Source organism: Puntigrus tetrazona, chromosome 24, assembly GCF_018831695.1.
Source record: "Puntigrus tetrazona isolate hp1 chromosome 24, ASM1883169v1, whole genome shotgun sequence".
Taxonomy (NCBI): Eukaryota; Metazoa; Chordata; class Actinopteri; order Cypriniformes; family Cyprinidae; genus Puntigrus; species Puntigrus tetrazona.
The window spans coordinates 15204350-15217353 of NC_056722.1; the positions used below are offsets into that span (position 1 = coordinate 15204350).

At 33.4% G+C, this 13004-nt stretch overlaps 1 protein-coding gene across 3 annotated transcripts in view; it reads left to right on the plus strand.

Moving 5' to 3' along the window:
- myripb (myosin VIIA and Rab interacting protein b) overlaps positions 1-13004 on the plus strand; it is a 147188-nt gene that overhangs the window by 107814 nt on the left and 26370 nt on the right. For all 3 annotated transcript variants that reach the window (XM_043226570.1, XM_043226569.1, XM_043226571.1), the window contains exon 4: positions 11212-11348. In XM_043226570.1, the coding sequence (XP_043082505.1) occupies positions 11212-11348 (137 nt within the window). The remainder of the gene's footprint in view (positions 1-11211; positions 11349-13004) is intronic.

Sequence of the window (13004 nt, forward strand, 5' to 3'; positions counted from 1 at the left end):
CAGAAAAAAGTATTCTTGTAGCTTAAAAAAATGGAGCTGAATCTCTAATGTCACATGGATTATTTTAATGATGTCCTTATGTTCTGGACCTTAATCATGGTAGTGGCCTTGCTGTCTGCAAGAGTTACTATTATTCATTTAAAACATTTTCTTATAATTTTCTTATTTTTATTTTTTCTCTTAACTTGTTATTTAACACACATTTGCAGCCCCTTTGACTTGAAATTTAAACATTGTTGCTGTAATAATACCTGAATTAGTTTATTTTGTTTATTGGCACTGACCTAATGATGGATGCACAGTTGTAGGGCCGATGGATGTATTATTGGCGAGAGGTTTGGATGGACATGGATGGACCGACAGATAAACAATTATATGAATGGACAGATGGACTGGCAGACCGACAGATAGATGAAATAGAGAAGTGAATTTAGAAACAAGGACTAAAACATTAGGACTTGAATACATTTTAATGATTGCAGTTTGTTGGAGACTGCAATGAAACGAGATGTGAGCACAAATTTTGAGAATAACATTTTTGTTTGTATTCCACAGACAATGCCCATATGCAAATGTGACCTGGGGTAGTGTGCATTTGCTGGTGTGCTTTGTGTGTGCTTGGAGCCTCATCAAAGCCACTGCTGTGTGTAAGCCTGCAGTGTGGGACTGAGTTTCTGTGTGTGGCTCCAGGGGAAACAGGCACAGAATTTGCCGTTATGCAGTAACTCTCTCGTTATGCTCAAATCACAGTATGGGTCTGGTGTCATGCACATCTATCTCAAACACAGCTGCAAATGTATTCCATATAGGCCTGTAATAGTTAAATGGATTCTTAACGAATGATCCATGTCTCCATTAAATGTACTTTAAGCTGTTTTAAAGAAAATATCCTTATTATCTTAACAGAAAGCCAAGTCTCAGACAGCAAATAAGTACCAAATTACTTTTCCTTTTGAGTCTTCTCTGATCAAATGCACACTGTTATGTTAAAATGTGAATTTTGACAAGTATCCATATAATGTAACTGGATATGCCAGTAAGCTGAATGTGCATTAGGTCTGAAATTGACAGCAGCCTCATATACCTTCTGTTTTATGTGTTAGTAATGTTAACCAAACAACAAAAGTAAAAGAGAGAATCCTTTACTCCTGTTAAATCCTTCACACTATCTGCACTTCTTTTAGATTTTTTGTTGTTGTTTTTCCTACGCACCCATCAATTGCCTACAGCAGTTGTGCTAGGGTCATTTCTGACTGTTTAATTTTACATTATTACAAAGTGCACTTTTTAAAAAATGTACACTTAAGTGTGTTAAGAAACAGTCATGATAGCGTATTCTTTCACTGAAGGTACACAAGTACACTGAAGGCCAATTCACAATACAAACTATAGCAGACATGTTTGGGTCAGGTTTTGTCAGATCAGTGTATTACCACTGTCGCCATCTGTTGCCATTGGTTGGTGGCTCTTTTAAGACTATGCTATGACTTGACAACTGATGGTAGATTATTGGACACTTTTCTCTGCTCCTCAAAAACATTCTGTTCAACCTTAGCCTTTATAGCCTACTTATAGCCAATAGATATAAAGGGTGACCAGTGTTAAAAATATTTAGCACAATTTATGAAGGGACATTTTAAAGGTAAATGTAATGCACCTTTTTGGAGTTTTATTTTAGGTGTTGATGTCCTTAAGAATATATATTTGTGGTATAAGTAGCAAAAACCATCTCAATATGTTTTTACAGCTCCTTTTCGGGGGCTCTGTCAAAAACAAGTAAATTTGGCCTGTCTAATTATTGTTCTTGTACCTCTCTTCTGATAGGCCTGTTTTTTTTGAGTGACACATGAGTAGGCCCATCAAATGTAAAAATGTCACAATTATGTCTGCGCTATAGCTGGATGCAAAACAAAGGGAAGACTGAGGTGGCTCTTTTTAAAACAACGCAGATTTGGCTACCTACGCAGATTTGGCTATCTACATAAGGAGCTTAAAATATCATCTTCTTGTGATGTTGGGTGCCAGAATCAACTTAATACAGCCTCAAATTAGAAATATGATAGCATACTCGATGCCTCTGCTAGACAAAGAAATGACGACAGCTGTTGAAAAAAACTATAAAACGTGCAGAGTGGACAGAAATAATCGTCAAAAATGCTTGAGTTTGCACATTTCTTACCAGAAAAGGTTCAATAAAGTATTGACTTTATTGAATTGTTGTTATGGGCGCGTCTAAAGTTTTATTGCATCTCACAAAGATGTCATGTATGAAATAATGTCTGTGTGCATGTGTGTAAGACAACAAACTGACGATTTATATATATGTAAATGTATACATCTGATGTAAATGTATACATCTTGATCATGACTAAATACACACAGTGGGCCAGCTGAGATTTCATTTTCTCAGAGGATACCCAGGGCTTTGTTTCTAGTCACTGGGGGACCATAGTCTAGGGGAACTCATATTAAGATAAAAAAAACCTCATAAAGTGAAAATTTCTTGCCATGGGACCTTTAAAATATAAGATTTCACAGTGATCTGATTCTGTAATGCTTTTTTTTAGTTACTACAACATTATTTTGTAAAAGTCACATTTAAGAACATGTGTAATGAAATGGTTTAATTGTTGTGTAAGCGCTGGCGCAGAATCATCAAAAGAAGTGTGCAGCTGTTCATGTTCAGCTTCCTCGTGTGAAGACAGATGAGTGTAAAGACCAGCGACTTTTCCTTACGACTTTACCTGAGCAACAAAACTAAGCAACACACTTAAGTATCACTTTCTCTTCCTTTTACGCGCTCTCCTCTTCTGTCCTCTTTCCTTCAACCTTTATCATGTGTTTCCAAGCCGTTGTGAAGCCAGATGATCTTCCCAGTCCTGTCAATCTTTAAACAACAGCTGAAAACTAATCTCTTTTGACACTACCTGACTTCATCCTAAATTATTATTAAAAAATTGTTTCTCTCTATTTATTCTTTCCCTTTCTAGCTTATTTGAACAATACTAGAGGCTTGTATCTGTTCGCCTCTTTAAGATGAATCACTTTATATATTCCTTAGTTGTAAGTTGCTTTGGATAAAAGTGCCTGCAAATGACTATAAAAGTGCCTGCAATATATATATATATATATATATATATATATATATATATATATATATATATATATGTGTGTGTGTGTGTGTGTGTGTGTGTGTGTGTGAATGTCAGTGAGTACAGCATCGCATGGAATTTAATTTTAGAAGATGTTATGCATGTTTTTTGTTATCTTTGAATGTGATATAATTTATATATTTATGTCTTTATATTGACATTTCAGCCATACTACTTTCTGAGGCATTAAATATAATAATATAATCTTACAGACATTTACATTATTAAACTATATGTTTAAATGACTGTATAAGTCATGAGCCAAGATTATCATCTTTTCAATTGTGCCAAATTATGAGCTAATGTTAGACATTTAACTGTTTATATTCTTGAAGAACATAAAAATGTAACCATTCATTCTCTGCTTATACTATCCAGTTTTGATTGGCTACTTGTGTTCAAGCACAACCTAAAGAATGACCCCTCAGCTAAAACAGACACTCATGTGTAATAATATAGAAAAGAAAGCTGAGTTAGAAGATCTGACAGAAGCCTTTGGATCTAAATGACAAAACACTCTGACTCATTGCTGCTCTGATAATCTGTCACTGCAAACTGGAAAAATGACTCGCAGAAAAATGGCTTCAGAAGACCCACGGATTACAAACAGTAAATTGTTAAATCTTGGCAGTGAGTCTGTGCAATTTCTCTATATCTGTCCGGAACAGTATGAACAATAGCAAAGTTCTGTTAGCATCTGTTGCTCAGATTGGTCTTACAAAATAGTTTCAGCACCGTAAAGCTATAGTTCAAGTAAAAATAAAACCTTTACTTATCCTCAAGTTGTTCCAAGCCTGTTTAAACAGCATAAATGTGGTTCATACAGCCTGCACACTATAATCCAAGTCTTCTGAAGCCAAACAATAGCTATGAATGAGAAACAGAACAAGTGCAGGTTATTAACTTGTTTTTGTTTACTTACTTGACATCTTCCTTTGCTGTTGCTTTAATGAATTTATAGCATTATTTAGCTATATACAAAAAAGTCCTATAGCTTTACTGTATATTTTCCTCATTCTTCTGTATTTTAGAGATGCAAGTTTAATTCTACTGTGTACCCAATTTTCAAAAGCCATATGGTCAGTAACAGTTTGTGGTTATTTTGCAGCATGACTTGTTTCTCTTGAGAACTATTAGTCTGTGTCTGAGAGAGAGAATGTTATAAATGGTGTAAATATTGAATCCAGTGGGACTAAAGTTGAGTTTTCAGCATAAATGTGAAATCTTGAAAGCCTGAGGATAATCTCAGTGTTGTGCTTTGGATAGACACTTTTGCATTGTAAATAATTGCAGTGCTTGATATTCCTTGCACATTCTGGTTAGGGATTGTTCTAAATCCACTATTAGCCTGCAATTAACTCTGTAATTAAAACTGCTTAATATACAGACTCCAGTGTATATATATATATATATATATATATATATATATATATATATATATATATATATATATATATATATATATATATATTATATATTATTTATTTATTTATTTATTTATTATTTTTGTTATTATTATTTTTTTTTTTAAACAGGCAGCTTGATCGGTTAACTTACCTAAGGCACTGTACTTGCAATGTAGAGTATATAGGCATAATTATGCCGTTCTCCTGTGGTTTACATAGAACCAAAGCCTCAAATAACATTTGCAGCGTTGCAGCGTTGTGTTGTATTTGTATATGTATTTGGTATAATGAATTGAATATAATGTATAATGAAAACCCTTACTGCTATATGAATAAGCTTTATATATATATGTATATAACCATTAACTATTTCTTCATTTTAATTTGAATTAAAAAAAAAGGGAAAAGGTAAAACAAAAGCTAATTGGACCATTTTATTCAGCCAAAACCTTGTGCAACAACCTCACTAAAAGGTGAGGGCACAAAAACAGTAGTCAGTGCAGCTAAGCACATTACTACACATGCAGGGCATTGTTTTGGACTTTCAGTGCTACCAAGGTCAAACTCAGACCATATTCATTTTTACACAGCTCTGTGTCATCTCTGTTAGTCATAAGTATTTTGAAAACCGTTTAGAATTACTCATCTCATTACTCATTTCAGGTGAATTGGCTTTTTGCTTTCTTGAACATGTCTTAGAATGCTTCAAAAGGCGGAGTGATCTGAGTGGATCATGTGTATCCAAGGAAGATGAAATCTTTTTCTGTGTAACAACAGTACAATGTTTGTTTTGTTGTGGTGCCCTCTGGTATTCCATTTTTAGCCGATGCTTTTCACCCTCGGTGCACTCATAGTACACTGAGTACAGAAAAAGTGACCTGGGAAGAAGTGATCAGCTCGCAGGCATGATGTTGATAGAGTGCTGATGTCACTGACTGTTTGTGTTCATATTTAGGAGTTCATATTTACAACCTTTCACTTTGCTCACACCATTATAGCCATAAATTAGATTGTGTGACTGGCTAGTTTTAACAAACTCTAGATTTAATTTTGTCTCAAAGCCTTCCTCAGTAAAACACTGAGGAAGGATTTGATCCGAAATATTTGTGTCTTTTTCCATCAATGATGAATGTAGAATAAAACGAAAAGAGAAAATTGTTCTTGTGAGTGCGGATTGTTATCTCCCATAATATATTTACAATAGGAAAATTGCAGAATATCTTCATGGAACATTTTCATTTTGAAGATTTTTGGCATAAAAAATGGATAAAAACCTATTTTGTGGCCCATGGCAAACAAAACGAATGAGCAGGCAGCAGAAATCACAGAACAGAACAAAATGTTATTATTTTATATGAAGTAAATGAGTAAACAATTTAATAATGCAATTGAAAACATGGGACCACTGATATGACAACAATGATATTACAAAGTCACAAATTCAGTATTCATAAGGATACATTTTTAGATGTTGTTAATGCACCAGTATTTGTATGTTTACATTCTGACTATATGTCATTATTGTATGTTTTAGAGCCTGTAAAAATGCAAGTAAATGTATGCTTTGTACAACCAGATTTTGTCTAAAATACATATCGATTGTCATGAGATCAGGTTTCCTATTTATAATATTTCATGTCCTGATTGTTGAAGGACAGACATGAGCTGTTTTTGGACAGAGGGGGAGAAAAAAAGACTGTGATGAAAACTGTGGTCACGGAGTGAAAGACAGAAGGGATTGTTCATGAAATGTTTGTGAGATCTCACCCTGCCTGGGAGCTATTTGATGTGTTGTCTACTTTGTAAAGTGTGATTTTGAATTAGAACACAGATGCTTTTCAAATGTTCTTCAGTTAGGGTGTTACAAAACCTCCTAAGGACAAGTCGTGCTCAGGGTGTAAATACTTTAGTTTTTTTGCTTTCTGTCATGAGTTGCTACTATGTTCCCATGGGAAAGCTGTTATATCTCAGTCTGTGATGTGCATAATGTCAGCGCTTTATTCCACAGATGCTGGATTTTTTCACTTGGCAGATGTCATGTCTGAAGATAGCTGGACACACATCTGTCAAGAACAATGGAAGAGTCATACTTCATGCTTTGAATAGAAAGAAAGAGAGCATTTCGCAGTTTTGCTTGTGTGTGTGTTGTCAACATGTAGACAGATTTATCATCAATCTTAGGGCCCAATGGGTTGGAAGAGTGCTGTTCTTTCAGTTAGAATGGAATAGAATAAGGCTAATTGTGTGTGAATATATATTTGTGTCCGCACAGAGCTGTATGTAATTCCAGTAGTTTTGCACTCCTGAGTAGTACAACAATAAAACCCATCTGCTTTCTAGCATAGGACCTCATTTACTGTAGAGCTGTATATATTACACAGACACCCAATAACACACTAAAAATAGACCATTATCTCCTGTCTGAAGTAAAATATAGCCTATATTTTAGCCCAAAAACACATCAAATCTAGAAAAACATATAACATATAACATAATCATATAAAAACAATAATCATCATAATATTTATTATTAACTTTCTTTTACTGTATATACAGAATTATCATTACTTTATAGTGTACAGAACTGTATATTTTCTAATGTAATGTTTTCTAATGTAATCTATTTTCACTCTCAGTCAATCACTTTTAAGTGTCAAAGCACTGAACAGTATCAAATAGGAGAATAGAGTGATAGTAATGTATATTGACAAGATTAAGCACTTAATTTTTTTTATTATATAGTCGCTAGAAATTATGTGACCTCAACTAAGCAAACCAGAGGCAAGAGCGGCAATTAACCAAAACCCAATCCGTGACAGAATGGAGAAAAAAAACCTTGGGAGAAACCAGGCTCATTGGGGGCCATTTCTCCTCTGGCCACTACTGTATATATAGCATGAATTATGAAGTGTAAATTCACTTTAGTATGGTTATAGATATGCTGATATTATTGAAATGCTGAACACAGTTGAAGGGCAGCTAAAAATGCTGTCCATTTAACAATTTTTCACTTCTCACCTCAACACTTTCTGTTTGGACAGATCAGTATGTTTAAAGTGTGTGCCATCATGAGTGCAATTTAAATGTTAACACGGTCTGTTTCACCTAGTCTATTTGTGGACTTCATTTCGATGCATGAAGACCTTCACGGGAACATGAAAGAGATCTTTATTACATGAATGCAAATCTGAACAGAAAAGCATTGTGGGAATGCTCTCTGTGCTTCAGGCCGCTGCTTCATTACATGTCAGATATTATAATATAATTTACTGTAGAAATTATTGCCAGTGTGGTTTATGGATCTTAATTCTGCATTCTGTTTTTAAAAGTAGGTCATAGAGATGCTGGTGTGCTTTTCAACAACGTGGGTCTTGGTTCTATACTTGAATTGATTAGATGATAATTTATGTACTTTATATTGTAAATGTAAGTGGCAACAACCATGGCCATTAGTCTTTGTAAAAAAGATGTCTCATCAGTCACCACAAAATAGAGTCTTTGACCTGAAACAGTTTAACACTTTAATTAATGTATTAATGCATTTCAATTCTAACCGTGATTGATGCTAGAGAAACTTGACTTGAGTCAATTAATCTTTAAATAACTGCTACTGAATTTAATTTCATTTTAAATAGCACGTTTCAGTTGAACTAGAGCCTTACAATCTCAGGAATTATTTACTTTAATTGAGAATGTCTATTTGTAAAATATTTATTCATCAGTCCAAACAAAAGACAAGAAAATACTTGTATTTTTATTATTTTTTATTTTTATTCAGGCATAGTTTGAGAATCAAATCACTGTGGGTGCTATTTATTTATATTTATATCTATTTTGACATATGATATTTTGTCTTATCCATTGTTATTGTTATCAATGCAATGGCAATACTCAGTTATAATCATAGCGCCACCTGCTGGTAACAAAGAAATGTCTTGTTTTACACTAATCTGCTACGCAATGACCAATCTGCACTACACATGACATGCTCTGCAAGAGTCCTGACCTGAAAATATCTAAATGTCAATATACAGTAAAAATTATAGTACCATCTGCTGGCAACAGGATATGCCATGTTTTACACTAACTCAAATATACCATGTTCAGTCTGCACCAAATTTCATATATTTGATCCTGTATTGAAGACAATCAAATGATGTTTACATATTCCTCCTATACAAATTTATCAATTGCATATTGCTCACATTGGCTGTTTTTCTAAAGCCACTGGGTGGCAGTGAGCCCAGGAGCGAGAGACCTTTCATGGCTGCTTGCAGTTAAAATTTAAATGGTGTTTACACTTTGTTGGTTATAATGAGAGGATTCACAAGCTTGATTAATGTAGCACTGAACAAAACATTTGGCTTCATTGTTCAACATTTGCAGAAACATTTTGTAAATGCAAACCTCTCCTTCCTCTTTCCTTTCCTCTTGAAACTCAGTGATTGTGTGAGTTGCCAGATTAAAGACTTGAAATAGGAATGATTGTTTTTACAGTAAATTGAATAGAATTTGAATTCTCTGACCAAGTTCAAATGTGTGTCTGTACATAGTATATGTACATAGTATATGTACTATTTGTCTATATGTAGATGCCTCATTAGCGACTGTTTCTATGGGCCTAAATACAAAAGCCGTCCGCCATATTGTTGCGGTCTTGAACCTACAGTATGGTAACAGACGCCAAGTGGAGCGCTTCAAGATGCCGGAGAACTCTATGTGTTTGGAGCGGTCGAATGTGGCAACTATATATGTCTATGTATGTGCCATATCATCATATGCATGGGGTTTTGTTTCCTTGCCGCTGTCGCCTCTGGCTTGCTTGGTTGGGGACACTTAACTTCTAGTGACTATCGTTGAATTGACTACAGAGACCGTCTCTGCATTTAATAAGAAATTGGTCACTCTCGTCACTATACATCCCTGTCATTATACTGTACAGTGCTTTGATGCAACCTGTGTTGTTAAAAGCGCTATATAAATAAAAATGATTGATTGATTGATATCAGAATGCAACTTTTTTAAGAACAATGAACATGTATGTGTGCATGTTTTCCAAAATAAAACTACTGTACATGTAGAGATTGTAAGTTTCAAATGAATGATGTTTTTGATATACTTCAGCTTTTAACTAAGAAAAGTTTGATACAGTGTTGATACATTACATTTAAAATAATTTTCAGTACTTTTTATACTCCTCTCTGTAATACAAAGAAACCGAAAAACATTCATTTGGGCATTCATATACTAACTCCTAACACCCTGTGCCTGATTCTCTCTCACCATCCATCTCTGTCCAACTCTGCTCATGTTGCCCAATGGACACAAGTCCTATTCATTAAAGCTTCAGAAAGTCAATTATGGTAATGGTCTCTTTTGCCATGGGAAGTGTCGGGGAGCTCCAGCAGACTCACAGATGAGCGTTTTAATTCCCTTCACAGATTTAATTCAGATCTCATTTAGATGAAAATTTCCTCTCAAATATTTGAGTCACTCTTTATCTTGTACACAGTCTAGCCTGACTGGATTTGAATATGAGAAGAGTTTGTCTCGCATTCTTTACACTAAATGAAATGAAAATTATTTTTGTATATTTAAAATCTGACTCTATGTTAAGAGCTTTGTTTAACCATCATTTTGGTTGGAAAGTGTGGTTTATTGCTCATTTACTGCACACAAAAACGTTTTAAAATCTTTTTTTCTATAGAAAAGGAATGGGGGGAAAAAATGGACAGTTCCAAAAACCGTCTTAATGAAGAGTTAATGTGCTTTGTCAGAGAGATCTTCTACTGTACAATGTTCTACTGTAAATGGAGTAGTGACAGCACAATAGTTGTTACAGAACAATGACTCCAAGATGAATTAATACTCTTCATTTAAAGAGCAACGATAGAGCAGTATTTATAAAAAAAAAAGCCATTTTTAAGTTTAATTGCAATTGGTCATTGATGTTAAACAGTTATAATAGAGCAGTGACAGCACAATCATTAAAATAGAACAATGACTGCACAATGTCTACAATAAAGCAGTGTCAGAGTTTGTTACTGAGAAGTGAGTACACACTAATTATAAAGTATTTTTACTTTCTGTAATAGAGCAGAGAAAAGACATTAGTTCTATTTTGGCAATGAATGCACAATTGTTTTTAAAGCAGTACTGTAATACAAGTTAAATACAGTTGTTTTATATTTGTGTTAAAGCAATGACATTGTTTCACAGTACACAGTAATTAAAAATATTTGGGCATAAATTTAATATTCACGTATAGGCCTATTTTTAAATTGAATATAACATTTCCATTTATTAATCAATTATTAAACTTAATATGATACATATTTTTTAGTAATGCATAAATTAAATAGGTAAGAAACAGGTGTAGGTTTCAACTGTGCAACCAAAATTGTTGAAATATTCAGATGCAATGCAAATCTTAAATTAAGGTCTTACTTTTTTTTTTGAGTGTGCCATCCTTGCATTGTTTGCTTTTTGTTGAACCATATATAATTTTAAATTGTAGTTAGAATTAGGACATAGTATAAATTAGGAACTAGTACAAAAAGGCTTTACATGTAGTATTGCTTTGTGTCTATTTGCACAGATAAGCTATGTATTTAATTTAACATCCACCCACTGTTTTTTGTGTTTTTTTGTAGGCTATTGAGGACACAGTCCCTAGAATGGTACTACAATAATGTGAAGAGTCGGTTTAAGAGATTTGGCAGCGCCAAAGTGCTGAAGACCCTTTACAGGAAGCACATCATTGAAAGGGGAGCGTTATCTGAATTACCAGGTATGAAATACACACATACAAACTGTACATAATGTATAGTAATAATAATACTGTAAGTTATTCTACACATTTCATCTTTTCTCGAAATAACAAGATGTTATGTCATTAAAACAACATTATTATCATGTTAATCTGTCATCTTGTTAAAATGTCATATTTTCTCGTAAAAATCAGATATGTTGTTAAAACTATATGTTAAAAAAATATTTTTTTTCTCATAATAAAGCCATATTATATCATTAAAAACAATGATTTCATAAAAGCAATATTTTCCTGTCATAATAGGCTAGCTATATATTACATTATGTTAGCAAGCTAAGCAATTGCCCACGGACTGTTGCCACAGTCCTGACATAAACGAGAATCTGCACACTGAAGTTATTGAAATACACTGTTATGCATATATTTTAATGTAATTATTATTTTTTTTAATTATGTGCATTAGGGTTTATGTCCAATCTGTCTTTAATACAGTGTTATTATTTATTTGTTTTATTATTATTATTATTATTATTATTATTATTATTATTTTATTATATTTTCTGTTCATATTTTCTGTTCATGGGTTAAAACTAACTTATGCTTTAATATTTGTGCATGGGTGGCCCTAAAAATGCCACATTGTACCTTGTCTTTACTGTCTGTTCCATCAGACATAAGAGCTCATCTGATATACCTCTATGCAAATCAGACCAAGCTGGCAGGAATTTTTTCAGTCCAGAAAAATCACCAGCTCTGTCATAGTATAGTATATGATCTATATATGAATATGAGTATATTAATAGTATATGATCACTATGGTTAAAACTACAGGCACAAGTCATTCCATGGAGCCTTTACAGAAATATTACACTTGAAAAAACTATTTAGGGTTACAATTTTGTAGTTTTACAGCCACAGCCATGTACAGAGGAAATGTGCTTTTTATTTTGAGGTCAAAAGCAGATTTTTTCTTTAATTTAAATTATAATATATATATATATATATATATATATATATATATATATATATATATATATATATATATATATATATATATATATATATATATATACATACAGATTCAATCTTTGAGTAGAAGACACCCCTCCTTACTGCTGATTGGCTACAAGTGTGTTTTGGGCAACAGAGAATTTACTTTATGTTTTTACAGGCACTAAAATGTACAAAACTGGTGCATTTTTAGCATCTAAATCTACAAATACTTACGTATTTTCAGCATTTAAATGTACAAAATTGACGTATTTACTACACCTAATAATGAATCCTTATGGCTATCCAAGGTACTGCATTAATTTTATTATTTGTGCTGTTTTTAGTTGTCATATCAATGACCTTCTTTGCAACTGCATTATAACACCATTTTCTTAATATGAAATAATAAATCATTGCTTTCTGCTGGATTTATAATGTTAAAGAAGACTTTTAAACCCTTAGAATAAATAACGTTTATCTAGCAAGGAACACCCAAACCCAAGCTTTTATTCAGAGATCTTCAGCCCTATCCTGAGCAGTGAAACTCATGACCATAAACAGTCTGCACCTGGCTGACACACTTGTTACAAATTCAAATGATGCCGCTTTAAACGACTTGCTGCATGCAGTGTTTCTCTTTAGGTGTTTTTCAAATGATGCACGCGTGGCTTCACGAGTTCA